Source organism: Amphiura filiformis, chromosome 13, assembly GCF_039555335.1.
Source record: "Amphiura filiformis chromosome 13, Afil_fr2py, whole genome shotgun sequence".
NCBI classification, from domain to species: domain Eukaryota; kingdom Metazoa; phylum Echinodermata; class Ophiuroidea; order Amphilepidida; family Amphiuridae; genus Amphiura; species Amphiura filiformis.
Window position 1 is genome coordinate 4,199,817 of NC_092640.1, and position 19,997 is coordinate 4,219,813.

The window sequence follows — 19,997 nt, forward strand, 5'->3', positions numbered from 1 at the left end:
TACGGCTCAACCTTTTCTTTTTGGCTTAGTGGGCCCCCTATAGTATAGGCCTAAATATTATGTCGATGTAAAGTAACCCTATACATGCTATAGGCTTAATTATTAGGTAGGCAGCATGCAATGTTATCAACTTTATCATTTTTATACAGGGCGTATCAAAATAAAGTTCAGTTTTAAAATTCCACTAGATTAAAATGTATGAGGTATTTGGACAAAATAATTTGATTAATTTATTTGATAGCCGAACCAATCTCTTGTCCTCCCACAACTCGGCTCACAAAAATATAGGTTTTTTTTCCAGCTGGTAATTATAGCATTTAGACCAAATACCTCATACTTTTGAATTATAGTGGCATTTTCAAACTGTATACTTTATTTTGATACACCATGTAGTTCACGTGTTTCTGTGTCATGAACTAAAATGATATACATCAGCGGACCTATTGTATCGAAAGTAGGACAGGTCATATTAGTTCTGGAGTCCTTCCAAGTCACACATGATGAAACATGCTAGAAATTTTGTTCATAGACAGCCAGCCATAGGCCAAAAAGATGTTCAGAATTTTTTTTTTCAGGCATTGTTTGGCACCGCCCCTGATGTGAAACTTAATTATATAAGGACTTGAAATAACATCGTTGCCAGCTTGTAACAAACTACGCCTGAATTTTTTTTCTGAACATCTTTTTGGCCTATATGGCTGGCTGTGTACATTTATACCATACCACGTACGCAACACAGAATAAAATGATATTCCAAACAACACATCAGAATCAAGAATAGCCTACGGTATGATGTTTCGTCGAAATTCTTTGATTGTATTTTGATGTACAGGGTGTCCCTGAAAGAACTGCATCGCCGGGAACGCGTAAACGATGAGGGGGTGGGGGGAGGGCTTTGAGATGAATTATTAAATCGAGACGGCCGTAACACTCTGACTATATAGATCATCGATTGATATTTAAATCCGTGGAAAGGCTTGAAAATGAGAGTTTCGTAAAATTCTTATATTTCAAGAATTCTCAAAATTCAAAAAGTATATGGTAGCTGATTTATTTCTAACATTTACTTATTTCTAGTTGTGGCGTTAAAATACTCAAACAATTACGTTTCCGACGGTACAGTTCTTTCAGTAACATCCTGTAATGATATTATAGTGCGTATTTTGTTATTTTAAAGAGAATTGTGGGAATAAATAAATGAATGAAATGAATATGAATTGTGCGTATAACTTATACCCTCCAATATAACATTTTATACACACGTGTATGGTAATATATTGAAATTACTAATCGATGCATACCAGCAATTCTCATTTTTCAGCTGTGACGAGCATAAGTATAAGCAATGATTACAAATCAAATAATTTGTGTCACCAATAAAATCATTACGTTGATTTAAAATGGCAGAAAAATATTGATATTATTTTGATGAGCTTCACGTGAAGCACGTGTAGGACTAACTAAAGTGTAAACATATTCATATAAAACTAGGATAATTTATTTAGCAGCATTGAAATCAAATTAATATCAAAACAAGCTAAGTAGCTAAGTGACAAGTTGAAACAAAGAAACAAACGTGTGTTTTGTGTCTTCATAGCCAATTCAGTGATCCCAGCCAAAGTGTAAAAAAATTTAAAAAATTAATAAATTTAAAAAGTGTCATTTGTTATTTTTGGAATGACAAATTTGGCACAAAAAAAACGAAAAAAAACCCAGCAGTGTTGAAGCCCCATTCAAATACATGCAGCTAATTTATCTACTGTGAGTATATAAATTACAGATTCATATAAATTCCTAATTTTGATGTCTTTTTGGTGTCAAATTAAAGCTACGCAACTGTTCCTGGCAATCAATTTGAAATCTTTTTCATATAAGGTAATATTAATGTTGAAAAAAGACAAAATTTGGGCAAAAATCATGTTTTTTAATCATTTTTAATACTTTTTGGCTTTTCAAATGTTTTGAAATCTCTAATGTGACTTAAGGCATGGGATCATTAAAGTAGCGTTCTCCGAAAAGTTTTTCGATAAATTCCTTAATTTCTCAAAAAGTAAAAATCTCAGTTTAATAAGTAACGGTTAAAATGAAAGCCATTATTGGGGGCCTAATTATCGTATCATTATAATAGGTCTGGCACCAATGCAAGCATTTGTTTCGGTGTCCCAAATTCATAGTAAAATATGCTGACGCTATTTTTTACAAATCGCCTAGAATTGCATATTTAGGTTTCAGCGATTGCTGAAAAAAGACGGGTATATTTCTGAAAAGCGTTTCCGCTTGTAATGTAGATGCCTATTGTGGAGCTTAATGTCCGTGATTTTAATTTATAAGCTCTTTCATTGACAATTTGCAACGTCTTTTGCACACCATGCGGGTCGCCTGCTTGAATCCCGATATTTTAAAAATTATGGTGTTTTTTAACCAAACAACCAGCAAAAAGAGTTCTCTAAACTGTCCTCTAACCGAAGATAACATTAGATCGACTGTGCTGTCGGTAGAATTTTAACGAGAACCAAAAGTGTTCGCCAAAGTCCGGTAAATATGGACTATCGCGGAATATGGCGTTTTAGTAAAAAGTTGCATTTTTGCCAGTGCTTTTTCTGTTCTTGCTATGAAGAACATTATGAACTTACCTCAAACGTAGAACACAGTTGTCAAATATATTCCGGTTCGACTATGACTTATTCCAGATCATCGATCTTTGCTATTAGCAAACTTATGAGCATATTTGTATTTTGTAAAATGGCGAAAAAATTGCAAAATTGGGTAACTCCACCAGCCATACTTTAACATCTAGTTAAAACGTGTCATAGGTTAGGTTGTCCTTTCCGATTTTGACAGAATGCCGTAACAAGCGTATTCAGATTCTTTCCTATATTGATTGATTTTAAACAATTGATTCGAACCAACGTCCTTGATCCTACTGTAAAGTGTTCAGCAGTTTTTGGATTTTGATCAATTGTACAACAGCTGTGCTCAGTCTGGCGTATAATAAGCGTCTCTTTGTTATTTACGTTAGATAAATGAATGGGAAATAAAGAGAGTTTATTATCGTGAGTTCTATATATGTTTGTTGGTTTAGTTTATCACTATGCACAGCTCCAAGATATAGTATACAGTGGGTTTTATTTTTTAATTCATCCCATTATTTTGGCTTAAAATGGACATAAACCATTTTTTACAGTTATTACTGATATAATTTCTTCACTTTTGGTAAACCGAAATAATAAACTATAAAACCATTAATTTATGGAATATATTTCCTATAAGGCGCGTGAAAGTCGATACCGAGTTTATCGTTCCCGCCCGCGTAACTTTTTGGAAACCAAAAATACCCACGTCAAATTTTCAAAAATGCCAAAATAATTCATTATTTCCAAAGTATCCGTGTTTTTAAAAATTTTAGCAATAATATTGGAAACATATATTTTTGTTTGTAAAACATATATTCATAACTTGGAAACAAAACCAGGCTCTTTTCTAACTTTCCTAGTCCTTACCCATATAAAAACATGTTTATAAATCACATGTATGAGTTTGGCTTTAAATCAACACGCATTTTAGGTCAATAATGAAATCTGATGAAATAGTGAAAATGAAAAGTCACCTCACCAACCGGGAAAAAGGGACGATAAACTCGGAATTGACTTTCATGGGCCTAATCTATACTGTCATGTTGGTGCAAAGTAAAGCATTTGAGATTGTTCATCAGGTGGTAAAAGTTGTAGAATCTTAAGTCCCGTTGCTTTCAAATTTCAAGCCGTAACAGTATCAGAAATGTTGAATGATACCAGGCAGCTGTTAATTGCCTAACCCACCCCTCCCCCATAAACCCCGGGCCATAAACACAACGCATGCCCCTCACATCCACACACCTCGCTCTGCTTTCACTTTGCAATGAACTCCCCATTAAGAACTCAGGAAATCATTTTGTATTCTTACATGTCAAAACTAATAAGCATAAGCATGCCATATCTTGCTATTCGGGGGGAGCACTTCAATTATATGAGATCTACTAATGAGGCCTACTAATTTCAAAAGACTATTCGGCAACATCATCAGGGATAAATATAATAAAGGTTGTAAATGAAACAATAAAAGCGTCTGAATCAGGATGACGATAAATCCAATGGGAAAAAAGTGTGTGTGTGGGGGGGGAGGGTGGTGGATGACAAACCATGTGTTCTGGGTGATAGCGAAAGGGGGGGTCTTAATTTAAGGGTTATTCAGTGATCCCAGCGAAAGTATAAAATGGTAAAACAGATTTAAATTGTATATATAAAATACCTAAAAGTGAAGGATAAATCATTAAAATTGTCATTAGATAATTTAAAACGTTTTGGCGAGAACCGATGAAAAGCAGCAGTATTGATACAGTTGAAGCCCCGCCCCGTTCAAATGCATGTAGCTAATTTCTCTACTAAATAGAGAAATTACAGATTCATGTAAAAAATAACTTATTTTATCTTTAATACAGGGCTTAAGGTCCTTCAAATTAAAATCTTAGTTTACTGTTCAAGATTTTCAAAAAGGCACGAGGTAACTTTCAATTATTAATTATTAATTACTTATTATTTTCTTTATTTTGAAATGAGTGGTTACAGCCCGATATGAACAGCACATTTTGGCACTGCGGATTTAACTATTTTGCAATTATGGTTGATATTATGCATTGATGATAATGTATAGTTAGGATGATCAAAGTTTAAAGAAACTAGCAAATAAATGTTATTAAAATGTCATTTAACAGAGAAAATGTCAAATAAAAAGAAAATAATTAAATATTTTGAATTTCTCAATTTTGGATGCGGGAGGAAACAGTAAACTCAAAATCAATTTTGAAGGGCCTAATGTTTGCACATCGAAACTAACAAAGGTGCTGGGCAAGGTGCTAAAATCTAAATTTTGCTGATTCATGGATTTCTACATTCTCCGGATGAAATCACTGAACAGGTTTTTTACAGCCCTACATAATTATAGGCCTACTACGCATCAGTCACCTTCATCATATAGATCCTAGAAAATAACGCCACTGAGCTCCCCCCGGACAAGACAAATTTCAGTACCATTTAAATTGAGAGGTACTTGCCCACTGAAGCATGATTAATAGCTGCTAGTATTGCATAATATTATAAAGCGTTTTCTATCGAATAAAAATAGTCTGATCAGTACTAAAAGCGCAGAGTCACTTAAAAATATTACTATAGTCTGGTCAGTACTAAAAGCGCAGAGTGATTTTATTTATTGCATTTTAAATTCAAAGAACCACTTTTTAGGTAAGTTACACAGCTGAAGTTGTGATAGTATTGAGATACAACAATATCATGGTATAAACAAGAATATGATCCTTTGGTAAAAATTTCTATTGTCTCTACCCTTAAAATACAACTCTGTATGTTTAGCCTAAGAGACAATATTCTTCTGATTACAAAAATGTCCTTTTTTCAAAAAAAATAGTGAATTTAAAGGTAAGAAATGCATTTTTTACCAAAAACCTCCATTTTCAGTAATCAGTCAGTATTTTGACCATTTGCTGAGTATTTGGTGAGCTATTGATGTTTTTTTGGTGTCAAATTAAAGCTACGCAACATTTCTTGACAATTATTTGTAATATTTTTCACATAAAGTCATTTAATGTTGAAAAAAGACAAAATTTGGGCAAAAGTCATGTTTTTTATAATTTTTATCAATTTATGTTTTTTCAAATGTTTTCAAATATTTATGTCACTTCAAACACAATTCTGTATAATAAGCCTAAATGTTGTTTTTAATTACAAAAATGTCTTTTTCCCCCAAAAGTAGTGAATTTAAAGGTAAGAAATGCATTTTTTACCAAAAACCTCCATTTTAAAGTAAAAATTCTAAAAATCAGTTTTTTGACCATTTGCTCAGTATTTGGTGTGCTATTGATGTCTTTTTGGTGTCAAATTAAAGCTACGCAACATTTCTTGACAATTATTTGTAATCTTTTTCACATAAAGTCATTTAATGTTGAAAAACAAATTTGGGCAAAAATCATGTTTTTTATAATTTTTATGAATTTTTGGTTTTTCAAATGTTTTGAAATATTTATGTCACTTAAAACACAATTCTGTATAATAAGACTAAAAGACAAGCCTAATATTCTGCTGATTACAAAATTATGTCTAATAAATAGTAAAAATAAATGTGCGAATTGGATTTTTTACCAAAAATCCCCATTAAAAAAAGTCTAAAAATCGGTATTGTGACCATTTTATCAATATTTGGTGAGCTATTGGTGTGTTTTTGGTGTCAAGTTAAAGCCATGTAAGTGCTCATGACAATCAAATGTAATCTCTTTCACACGAAGTACTTCTTATGTTCAAAAATACCAAAGTTGGGCAAAATCATGGTTAATAACTTTTGTTTCTTTTAATGTTTTTGAAACATTTAATGTGATTTGAAGCATAATTTTACCCTAAGGCATCATCTGTTGATTGCAAACATATCTTTTTTCATGAAAATAGTGAATGTAAAGGTGAGAAATGCATTGTTTTAAACCAAACACCCTCATTTAAAAGGAAAATGCCCAATATTGTTATTTTGACCATTTTTAGGCTATTAAGGTTGGTCTGAACCCTGGAATTATGGAAACTTTCGGGCCTCATAACTTCTAAATTGTTGGTCTAAAGTATATAAAAGTATACATATTTAGAATGGCAAAGACTTGATAAGTTCATCTGAGAGGTCAAATTTGGGCCAAAATGGCACTTTTGGCCCAAAATCCCCAAAATAATGGTTTTTGGCCCACTTCTTTTTTGTGCACCGTAACAAAAAAATTCTTGGGCCAAAATTTTTTTAAACTAATTTTTAAAAACTAGATCAAAATATCTGGGACTGGTTTTTTAATTTTTTTGAATTTCGACTAACTTTGAGAAATTTGCACTAAAAATGGTCAAAAAATGCTGATTTTTCAAAAAAATCATAAAAAAGCCCGGATTTTGGCACAAATTTCAAATATTTTTGGTGAAATTGGTCAAAATTCAAAAAAATGAAAAAACGGGTCCTAGATATTTTGATCTAGTTTTTAAAAATTAGTTTCAAAAAACTTTTGGCCCAAGATTTTTTTGTTACGGTGCACAAAAAGAAGTGGGCCAAACTCGTTATTTTTGGGATTTTAGGCCAAAAGTGCCATTTTGGCCCAAATTTGACCTCACAGATGAACTTATCAAGTCTTTGCCATTCTAAATATGTATACTTTTATATACTTTAGACCAACAATTTAGAAGTTATGAGGCCCGAAAGTTTCCATAATTCCAGGGTTCAGACCAACCTTAAGTAAGCTATTGATGTCTCTTGAAAGCACATGATGTCACATGAAAGCCATATATTTGTTCCTGGCAATACATTTGTAACATTTTGGATTATGAAATACTTAATCTAACTACCAAGTTAAAAGTCCATTATACTTTAGAATAATTTGACAATGGCAAAATAAAAATCATGGAGTTTACTGCAGAAACCAATTGCCAGCTTCACCAACACCAAACCCATAGGTCAACATTGCTGGTGGCCATGATGGGTTATCATTTTAAGTATGGATCTACGTTTAGCTTTAGTCATTCAGTTAGTATGCCTGAGATGAAACCATAAGGGGGTTCTACTAGTTCAGGACCCTATGACGTGCCAGTGGGACCCTGGTACAACATCGTGGCAGATAGTAAGCGTCACTTATCTGCCTTCAAATCTCTTCATATGACATCTACCAAGGGTAGCGCTAAGTTGCTTTTTGGAGGGCGGGTTAGTGTAGTGGTCTTCTCACTCGCTTCTCACCGCTGTGGCCGGGGTTCAATTCCCCGCGGCGCCACATGTGAGTTTGGTTGCCGATCCATGCTCGTCCTCGCAGGTTTTTCTCCGGGGGCTCCGGTTTTCCTCCTGCATCTAAAATCGGACTTCTTTCCATATCCCTGTCCCGTCATATCCGGATGGCATCCCTTGAATTTAGTAGCCTCTGAGCACTATTGGGATTAGCCTGGCTTCGGCCGAATGTTATAAATAAATAAATAAATAAAATTTTTGGGGTCCCGGACCCAACAAAATAGAGTTCGGACCCCCTGTTTTTAAATTTTCTGCAAGTTCAGAGGTCCCTGCAGACCCCCATTTTTTTTCAATCTAGCTCTATTGCAGACATACTATTTATGCTGCATTTGTGCAACTCGGACTCACCAAACTCTACTCCGGACCCCCTACTTTTTAATTTTCTGCAAGTTCGGGGGTCCCTGCGGACACTGGAGTGTTTAGTTCTAGCGCTACCCCTGACATCTACACTCTCTACCAGCAAGGGAAGATCCGCCAAATGAGCTGCGCTAAGACGTGCAGGGATTGACAGAACACTGGTGCATCAGAAGTCTAAACACATTCACAGGACCCCCCCCCCCAGTGTAAAAACTAGTCATCACGACTGTAGTATGCTCCAAGGAATAGGAGTACTAGACCAAGTAAAAACCACAATATCAATCTCATTCTGGAATCGGTGATTATAAGACGCAACCACTTCCATAGAAACACCGACAATGGTGACCAACTGGTCAACATGTGCCAGGAATACAACCTTAGACCTGCCTATATGAGATTTCTCCAGCCCAGAAACTGTCTTTGGACTTGGTGTCATCCAGCTGGATGGATGCACATGGGACCACATTCTATTTTACAGCAAGTTATAGTGTGAGTAATTTTTTCTGCGACAGTTGTTCCTACAATACAGTAGAATTGGATTCCGACCAATGTATCATCAGTATCCTATACTTCTTACCAGTCTGCGAACTAGCAAAAGGAAGCCTGCCAAAAGACCCAAGTTCAACTGAATGAAGCTGCAAGAATCTGCTCTGAGGCTTCATGTTGGAGCTGCCAAACTAATTCTAAGCCCTGGATTTGGATGACACATCATCAACAATCTCTGGCAGGTATGAAATCCGACAAGTGGCAGAGAGAATAGTTGTCAAGCATTCATTTAAGCTGGGTTTCAGACAAGACAATCAAACTGAAATAGAAAGTGATGAGGACAAGAAGAATGAAGAACTTGAACACCTTCCTGAATGAATCCTACAAAGTGGATGAACTTGATGCAATCATCAAACAGATGAAACTGGTAATTTATACACAGCCACCTGTAAAATCAACCAGGCTTTTCATTTCTTGCCGGTATTCACTTTCATGGGTATAAATTTAAATTTGGTGTAGAGTCATCATGTGGTTTTAAACTGGTTACGGTATTTGAATGTTCCAAACTGTTCCCAGTGGGGCACTCATGTATGCAAGTTGTAAGCATCCGCGTAAATTGACTTTAAAAAATGTCCCTAAGCTAGGATATTGAAAATGTGTCAAACTAACCCTAAACGAGGATTTTACTCAAAATTAATAAAAACACCCTAAGCGAGGAATTAGTTTGAAATTTAACAAGGATAGACATTATTATAAAACCCTAAGCGAGGAATTGGTTTGAAATGTGCCACACTAAAACAGGATAGACATTGCGTGTGTCGGTATGAGTGTCATTCATCGGCAGACTTAAAATTAAAATGAACCCCCTTATGTTTTCATCTTAGGCATATTATTATTATTATTATTACAAAGGCATTTATTAAGCGCCATTTCTAGCGATCACAGCGCATATACATAATACAAGCATAATACATATTAATACATTTTTAAAAACACAAGAATATAAGCAGCATAGTTATTAAAAACAAAATTAAGACAAATTTAAAATAGGCAATTAAAAAGCCTATACATAAAATACACATCAAAATTTTAAAAGCGCATGGGTAGTGGTGTCATACACAAACTAAAATTTGTGTATACATGTACTAACTGTACTAACTGAATGACCAAAGCTGAACGTAGAACCATACTTAAAATGATAACCCATCATGGCCACCATCAATGTTGACCTATATGGGGGTTGGCATTGGTGAAGCTCGCAGTTGGTTTCTACAGTAAACTCCATGATTTTTATTTTGCCCTTGTCAAATTATTCTAAAGTATAATGGACTTTTAACTGATGGTAGTTAGATTAAGTACTTCATAATCCAAAATATTACAAATGTATTGCCAGGAACAACTATATGGCTTTCATGTGACATCAAGAGACATCAATAGCTTACTTCATAGCCTAAAAATGGTCAAAATAACAATATTGGGCATTTTCCTTTTAAATGAGGGTGTTTGGTTTAAAACAATGCATTTCTCACATTTGCACTCACTATTTTCATGAAAAAAGATATGTTTGCAATCAAAAGTATAATGCCTCTTACGGTAAACATACAAAATTATGTTTCAAATCACATTAAATGTTTCAAAACCATTTTAATGTTTTTGAAACATTTTATGTGATTTAAAAAAGAAACAAAAGTTATTATTCATGATTTTGCCCAACTTTGGTATTTTTGAACATAAGAAGTACTTCGTGTGAAAGAGATTACATTTGATTTGTCATGAGCAGTTACATGGCTTTAACTTGACACCAAAAACACATCAATAGCTCAGCAAATATTGATAAAATGGTCACAATACCGATTTTTAGAAAAAAAAATTAATGGGGGTATTTGGTAAAAAATCCAATTCGCACATTTATATTTACTATATTCATGAAAAAAGACATATTTTTGTAATCAGCAGAATATTGTCTTTTAGGCTTATTATACAGAATTGTGTTTTAAGTGACATAAATATTTCAAAACATTTGAAAAACCAAAAATTCATAAAAATTATAAAAAACATGATTTTTGCCCAAATTTTGTCTTTTTTCAACATTTAATGACTTTATGTGAAAAAGATTACAAACAATTGTCGTGAAATGTTGTGTAACTTTAATTTGACACCAAAAAGACATCAATAGCTCACCAAATACTGAGCAAATGGTCAAAATACTGATTTTAGAATTTTACTTTAAAATGGAGGTTTTTGGTAAAAATTGCATTTCTTACCTTTAAATTCACTATTTTTTTGAAAAAAAGACATTTTTGTAATCAGAAGAATATTGTCTCTTAGGCTAAACATACAGAGTTGTATTTTAAGTCATATTAGAGATTTCAAAACATTTGAAAAGCCAAAAAGTATTAAAAATGATTAAAAAACATGATTTTTGCCCAAATTTGGTCTTTTTTCAACATTAATATTATCTTATATGAAAAAGATTTCAAATTGATTGTCAGGAACAGTTGCGCAGCTTTAATTTGACACCAAAAAGACATCAAAAGCTTACCAAATACTGATGAAATAATCAAAATACTGATTTTGAGGATTTTCCTATTAAAATGGAGGTTTTTGGTAAAAAAGTGAAATTTTCACCCCCATGGCCAGCGCTTTGGCGAGTAAAAAATTGATTTTTGAATTCTGTGGAAAATTCTGAATAAGATAGACTCTGTCAGAATTTTGGAACCCGAGGGGTGATTAAATCGATGCTAGCTGAGGGACTACTATGTTAACACACTTGACAAAGACAATGACAAAGGTACCAAAATCTGAAATTTGATGATATTTACTATTTTTACGATCGTCCGGATGAGCAAATCACTGAATGGACCTTTAATAAATAAAGACTAAGTTGTAATATTTCACTACTGTATGACTTTATTCAAATTTGAACACATTTTAGACGTGTAAAGAAACTTTAAAAACATTTTTTCCCGAAATGGCAAAATTTCCTAAAGAAAAAAGAAAAATTATCTTAATTTCAAAAACTGTGGTCGTCATTCTGTTGGACAGTAAAAAAAATAATTACAGATTTTCAAGATTAGAGTCGGTCAGCAACCGTTGAGGATAACCAAACAACTTTTTTGTTTTGGCCTTTTTTTGAGGTGGTGATATGCCCAGGTGATATTACCACTCGAGCGTGACAAATCTGAAACGAACAAAATGACCAGAAAGTGAACAAGTATTTATCATATTCTGATCATTACTTACCGTGGAGATGAATGCTGACTCGTCCTCCGTTAGTTTAAACTCACAACGTATAATATCTTTGATTGTTGTAATAAGTAGAATTTGTGTTCCTACGGCCATCTGTGAAACAAAGGACAATAATAGGTTAGCAACTATTTTAAACTGTTGCGATTTGGTAGTTCACAGCATCTTGCGAATAGTAGCGAGCTTTGGCAAAAATGCATCGGTCATTTCATAGCAAGCGTGTAGAAGAAATCAAATATTACAGATACTTTTGTAGGTCCTGTGGTTCTTGAGTTATGTTGTTAAGAGGGCTGAAACAACAACACTTTTGTACAACGTACATAACTCATTAGCAACAATAAATCAAGCAAGTTTTCAAAGTATATGATTTGTAGAACTTTTGCAAAACATCAAAGTGTTATTTTTCAATAATATATTGATTTAGATAATCAAAATCGATCTGTTTGGCTGCTTCGACCAACAATACCTCGTCTACCCTTAAAGGAAGGTGACCTGATATATTTGGGAAATTAAATTCTTTACAATTGACGAATAACATAAAATGTCGTCCCTTTCAAGCATTCATGCAAAAAGAACACGTAAATGTTTCTTGTACATTTTTGTAAATGGGACTAATTCCGTATGGAATTTATACAGCGTGATATGATCCCGGGATATGATAGTCTAAAGTGTTTTTATTAATGATAGTCATGAAATAAAATGATATCGAGATCCTATTTTTTTCATTAACATAAATTAGGAGTTAGTCGGTATATTACCGAAGATTAACATCAAAAAACTGTCGAATTAGTCTCAAACATGGTATACCACAGTTAAAACTAATTCAACAGTTTTTAGATGATTGCTCCGGAAAATACCGATTTGGAATGCCTAATTGCAATATGTTAAGGTGGTACTATACACCCCTTGATAAATTTATGACTACTTTCGTATTTTTCTCAAAAAATAATAACACACTGGTAACAAAAGTTATGTAGGCCTATATTATAGGGGCAGGGAATCCAGTTACTACACTGGTATTTCAGTGACTCAAGACAAACGACCAGTACGTTATTTATGATAAGAAAAGAGGTACCGCTAGAATGTACCTCATTTCTTTAAATATTATAATGAACCACTTATCTTGAATCACTGAAATTTCAGTGAAGTACTTGGATTCCTTGCCCCTGTAATATACATAACTTTTGTTACCAGTGTATGTTATTTTTTGAGGCAAATGCAAAATTAGTCACATAATTTATCAGGGGTGTAGTACCACATTAATGAGAAAAATGTGAGCTTTCACCTGATACCAAAATCTGCATTTTGATTGGGTAAAGTGGGTAAAGATCCGTACATTATGGTTTTAAAGGTCACATAATAAATCTGAGTATACCTAAATATAGAGGCGTACTACTATAGTACATGCATAAGTATTATGCCCAATATAGGCTATATTTAAAAGGAGTGACGTAATATTATATATAACCATGTCATATTTTAAAGGAACGTAATGTATAGTGTAAAGCAACTCAGGATTCTTTTTTTTTTTCTGGAAGAAGCTTAATGACCTTTAAAAATCATATAAAACTCAAATGAAACATATTTTGAACATTTTATGAATTTAAAAAATCAATTCACGTCGGTCGAGCATGTAGAGCAGTTTTTTGTTTGTTTGTCGCCTCACAAAGTTAATTACCTCCGCCGGGAAATTAAAAAAATGTTTAAAATTGGTGCATGCGTTAGTATTCAAATGGTTTTTAAATTAAAACATAATTTTGCAGTGCACACCTTTCGTCAAAAGAGGGTTAATCGATTCAAATGGAGTCACCCATTCATTCAGGTAGCCTCATTTAAAATTCACACTATCTGTGTGCACGTCAACTAGAAAAGCCCAATGTCATTGCCAATAAAATTTCAAAATCAACAGTATACTATAATATGCAAATACATAAATAAAAATGGAAGAATAATAAAAGTCAGGTATAGGTATGTGTATATTACCGAAGCAGAACAATGGCCATCTGTCTAATGTTATGTGCATAATTCAAACAAATCATAATCATGAAAGATATAATAAATTAAAGTTTAATATAAGGGTATAAATTATTGTTTATGGTCGATATAAAATAAATTATATTTGTCATGCCATGGAAAAAATTCATTGCATGCATAAGGTTTTTTAGCGATAGAAAAGAAAATTAGGGGCAAATTGCCGTCACTGTACACATAGTATGCATATAATGTGTATTATAGAGTTACTTCCAGATTAATACACAGCACTAATGTTGGATAAAAATATTAAGTTCGCAAAATCTAAGTCTTAAATAAAAATAAAAATATGATTGATACATGAACAATAATTGCATACAATATAACCACACAATCACAAATTAACTAATCAGTACTTAACCAACAATCTTCTTGTTGATTATAATATTCTGTTTCAATGTTCTGGCTGGCTGATATATCCTTGTTCGCCTATCCTGCGAAAATAACTTTTCAGCGAAGTCCATTGTACCCTTGCATTAATATATCCTTTGCGTATAAAATCCTCGCACAGAATTGGTGCTGCTTTCTCCAAATACTCAACTCCTTGCACGGATGACGATCTCCAAAAAAGATGCTTCTTTTACCAATCACACTCTTTCTCCAGGAGACCGGCTTCATTCTGCACCCATCAACTTTATTGACAGATGCGTTGTTTTATAAGCCAGACTCCAGCAAGTCGACAAAAGAATTTTAATCCCTTTGGGGAAGAGGGGCACCTTCATGTACTCAAAGTCTCCTTCGTTGCTGTATTAAATAGCACATTATTGGCTATGAAAAATTGGTTCAAATGAACCTCTTTTTGAAGCACGACGACCAACACATAGAGAACCTACAAACTCTCTTCATATTCTGCGAAGAGCAAACTAAATTGCTTTCACCTTTTATACTTACAAACACCCACATAGACCATTCTGTCATATTTACTTCATGGGGTAATCCCCAAAACTCCCATATTCACTTTACATTATCAGGGATTCCCCTAATGGTTCAATACACTGAACATTCTAGAAAGCAGGAGATTTTCCTACAATACAAAATTAGTCCTGACTTTGTTTACAGTGATGTGGGTGAATCCCGAAATGTCTTCACACACCAACTCTTGCAAAGAGGGTTTCTCATCTCTCATCTCTCATGGAAATTACCAAATTAAATTACTCAGGACACATCGCAGTATTGACTGCTTCTTTTACTTTTGACGTATTTGTCTTTGTTTAGAATATACAGGGGCGAACATAACTGGTACCCAATTCTCCGATTGGAAATGGATAGAGGCCAGAAGTCTTTGTTGACACTGTAAACCTATTATATTCAGAAAACTGTTAGTTACCAAAACCTCTTTTATCGACAAAAATTGAGATAAGGCAGTGTTGCCAGCAGATAACAGATACCTATAAGGAAAAAGGCATATTTCCCCAAAATTACTCTTTACCCAAATTCACACGAATGCACCCCAAAAATACATTGTTTGATTAAGTTAAGGGGAATAATACCCTGATTTTCATCAGTACCCCTCTTTTTTTTTTCTTGCAAATTTATGAACTACATAAATATGTTCATCATCTCATGTCCTAAACTTATAAAATATCTCTACCTACAAAGTGATTTTAAACCATTTTAGAAAATCATTTTAGCCCTATATATTTTTTTGTTTACTGTATCCTGGTAACTGAGATGTGTGTTTCATAACAAACCATAATTTATTCTATTGAACATGTCCAAGTAGAATACACGAATAGAATACATTAAATCCTTTGTTATACTATCTATAGAAATGTACTCACTGATTATAACACTGAATAAATTAAATAGGCCTAATCTCTTCCACATAGACAATTTAATACTACACCATGTATGTATCTTCCATAATGTGTTGTTAGGAAAAGAGATTAAAAAAAGGCTATAAGGTCATCAAAGGTCAGGTTATAGGTCAATTGGTTCAGGTCAAATTCAGGCATCAATTCTGAATACATGTGATAGTCTGTGATATCATACATGTCATAATGAGGCATCAATTTTGATATTTTGTCTGTTACTGGATATATACTGGAAATGTGTGAGGTGGATATACTAAAATACCTTGGGATGTAAATGGTGAGTACAATTTAGATTGCCTAGTTGAGATGGATTGGGCAAAAATATAAAATAGTTACCAAAATCACAAAAATGAAGCTTACGGAAACTACCTAATATGGTGGTATAGGTGACAAAAAATACAATCTTTTTCAACATTGCTGTAGTGTGGTTGTGATAACCTGTTACCTATGGCTTAATTAAGTTTCAGTGAAGTAGTGTCGCAAGTTCAAAATACAAAATATAGCTCAACATTGAAAATAGAAGCATTTTAACCGGTTCGTTTTTTGATAGTTGTGGAGCACCAAGTTCATGAAGTCATAAAAGAAATCAGGGACCACTTATTCCCATTTTACATATCAACATTATTTCCCTAATGTGTTAGCAACACATATCCAAAATTTTAACGAAATCCGTTGATAGTAAGCTTTCCAAAATGAAGTGAATTTAAAACATCAGTGATGTACCACTTTTTGGCTTATACCATTAGAAGCATGTACGCGTCATTGATACTGATGCCACCAATTGAACGAGAAGATTTGCCCCTTCATTTTGCATACCACTTTGTCCAATTTCTTTTTCTCATTTCTTCACAAAATGCAAAAAAATGCAAAAAAAAATGCAATGGGTGTAGTACCCCCTTAACAAAACCTAAGTCTTAAATTAAAAGTAAATTATGATTGACACATGAACAATAATAATTGAACATACAATATAATCACACAATCACAAATTAACTAATCAGTACTTAACCAACAATCTTCTTCTTGTTGATTACAATAAATCGAAGTCCATTTTACCCTTGGATTTAAATATCCTTTGCGTATAAAATCCTCGCACCGAATTGGTGCTGCTTTCTCAAAAAAACTCCTTGCACGGATGACGATCTCCAAAAATGATGCTACTTTTACCAATCACACTCTTTCTCCATGAGACCGTCTTCTTTCTGCACCGATCCACTTTAATGAGAGATCTGTTGTTTTATAAGTCAGCCAGCAAGTCGACAGAAGAATTTTAATATCTTGGGGAGGAGGAGCACCTTCATGTACTCAAAATTTCCTTCGTTGCTGTATTAAAATAGCACATAATTGACTATACAAACTGGTTCAAATGTAGGCCTACTTTTTTTTTTAAAGCACGACGACCAACACATATTAGAGAGCCTACAAACTCTCTTCATATTCTGTGAAGAGCAAACTAAATTGCTTTCACCTTTTATACAACACCCACAGAGACCATTCTGTCACATTTACTTCACGGGGGAATTCCCAAAATGATGTCATATTCACTTTACATTATCAGCGATTGCCCAATGGTGCAATACACTGAACATTCTAGAGGGCAGGGGGTTTCCCAAACATGTTTACAGTGATTTGGGGGGAATCCCAAAATATCTTCACACACCAACTCTTGCAAAGGGTGTTTCACATCTCTAATAGAAGTAACTGGTACCCAATTCTCGTGTTGAAAAAGCCGAACACACATGTCACTGCATAATGTGCATATCCTAGGCTTTGACGGTCCGTACGATCTTGCAGTCGATATACCACGATACAACATTGCTAGCTAATAGCTATCAATTTTTTTTAACCATCTACAGCCCGCATGTATAATGTTTTCCCTGCACATATCTCTGCTATCAGGTCTCGGGCCAGTTTCAGCAAGGAGGTTATATATATGTGCGCAAACCTGTCAGCAGTCTCTATAAGATGGTAATTTCATGCGGTTAATTCCTACATGACATGTATGACTTGTCAAATAAAATAAGTAAATAATAATAATGATAGTAATAAAAAGGAAGTATACTAACAATAGCTATGAGTGATGCTGCCAGTATCATTATCTGCAAATAGCCTATGCCGATCTCCTCTATTGCATCATTTACTGTATATTCTTTCCGTGGTGACGGAGCCTGCCCTCTGTTGTCAAGCCCATCGCTGAGTAGCACGGGCCTGTCGCTACGAACCTCTGTCCCGTAGGAGAAGGACGGAGTTGCAGGGGTGTAATCTGCCTCTTTTGCGGCAATATTCAGCTGAATTTTGTCATCTGTGAAAGAGAAGTGTTTGTCAGAATTTGTGAACGATTTCTTATGTGTTAGGGACGCATCATTAGACTTCAAGGGGTGGGGAGGAAGTTTTGAAGAAAAAAAAACTTCCCCACTACATGAGCAAAAAAAAAAACTTTCCCTACCAACACTAAAAAAAAAAAACCTTTCCTCACCAAACTGTATAAATGCATGAAAATTGAAAAAAAAAAAACTTGTCGCCTTTGGCGGCGAAAAAACCCCAACTTCGCCGGCGAAAAAAAAATCTTGCCCCGACCCCAACTTCCTCCACCCCCCCTTGAAGTCTAATGGTGCGTCCCTAAACAAATTCATTCTACATAAACTATTCACATTTTTGGACACACTAGGTCTATTAAAGCCATATTATAACATTTCCATAAGAAATAGAATTGTATTTTTTGGTATAAAATGTTAGTTTTCACTGTCAGATATGTCCTATCTTACGCATATGTCGCCAATGCCAGCCACTCATTCGAACATGAGTCGTGTCGGCACTTTTGATATGTCATGTACGTACTGTGTTATGCACATCGTGTACGCGTTCGACTAATATTTCCATCTTTTTTTCTTCTTTAGTAGTTTAACTGGTCATAGGCGTCAAAGGCGTACATATAGCAGCTGTTAGTTAAGTACCGGTAATGCTTTGTTTTAGGAACAATGTCATGGTTACGCATGTTGATATATATAGTTTGATCAGCTCGTAATCGGCGGGAATTGTTAGGCTTTGCCACTACGCCGAAAACTAGACCGGAGTTTAGAGTGAAGTAATTGACCTGTCTGGTCTAAATTTTGTGTGTTAACGAAAGTAGATAAAGTATAGGACTTGAATCAATAATTCGTGATGCTTCTGGCGAAATGTCAAAAAAATTCTCAAAATAAAATATTTTGATATTAATCCGCGATGTTATAAGGCCCGCCGATTACGAGCTGATCAAAGTATAGATGTTTTTTTTTTAAATACCAAGGATAGGAATAGGAATAGGAAACTTACTAAGAAGGGAACACCCATTAATCCGAACGGTCATGAGTCCGAAAAAGGTTAAAGTTAGGGTTACGGCATTTTATGTTAGGATTTGGGCTAGGGTCAGGGAGGTTATGGTCAAGCCGTCAGGGTTATCATTAATAATTAAATCTTTTGTTTATCTTAGTACAGTTTAATTAAATGGTTTGCCGTTTTTTTTAATTTTAGCATTTTGGCTACCGATGAAGAATTTTAAAAATCAATATCATAAATCATCATTTTTAACAGTCATTAAAACATTTAAACAGATAAATATAATCTATTATAATATCAATACAAAAGGGTCACATCTTCAGTCTTTGTCTTTTTATTTGAATTTAGAATTAATAATTATAGAAGGGACAATCAGATATATATCATATAGAATACAAAACATAAGAAACGGTTCAGACTGCACATCAAAAAAAGCACAATTTTGTGCATCAGGTTTTGTTTATTGATGCCCCTCTTAAGGGATCTAGAATGAGCGTTTATTGCGTTTCGACAGTATTTTTTGAGGGACATGAGAGCACCTCAGACCTATCGAATTGCATTCTAAATACGAAGAATGTCCTTCTGATATCAAATAATTTTGATTTTTGAAATTCGCAATGTAATACACATTTTATGGCAAATCATTAAAATTGATATTTTTGATATTTAACAGTACTTTTAAATCTGATGATTTATACTTAAAGTGTATGTAGGTGGGATGAAAAGCCGACGATCAATTGAAAATTTTGACCTTTCGTATTGAAGATATGGATAAAAAAAATAGGTCTTTTTGGGAAAAAATCCATATCTTCAATATAAAAGGTCAAAATTTTCAATTGATCGTCGGCTTTTCCTCCCAGCTACATACACTTTAAGAATATATCATTAGATTTATAAAATTTATTTCGA

At 33.9% G+C, this 19,997-nt stretch overlaps 1 protein-coding gene across 1 annotated transcript in view; it reads right to left on the reverse strand.

Annotated features, from left to right (window-relative positions):
* LOC140167909 (putative transporter SVOPL) overlaps nt 1-19,997 on the reverse strand; it is a 37,795-nt gene that overhangs the window by 8,935 nt on the left and 8,863 nt on the right. The window contains exons 3-4 of the mRNA XM_072191199.1: nt 17,840-18,075; nt 11,926-12,024 (exon numbers count right to left, since the gene is read on the reverse strand). Of these exons, the coding sequence (XP_072047300.1) occupies nt 11,926-12,024; nt 17,840-18,075 (335 nt within the window). The remainder of the gene's footprint in view (nt 1-11,925; nt 12,025-17,839; nt 18,076-19,997) is intronic.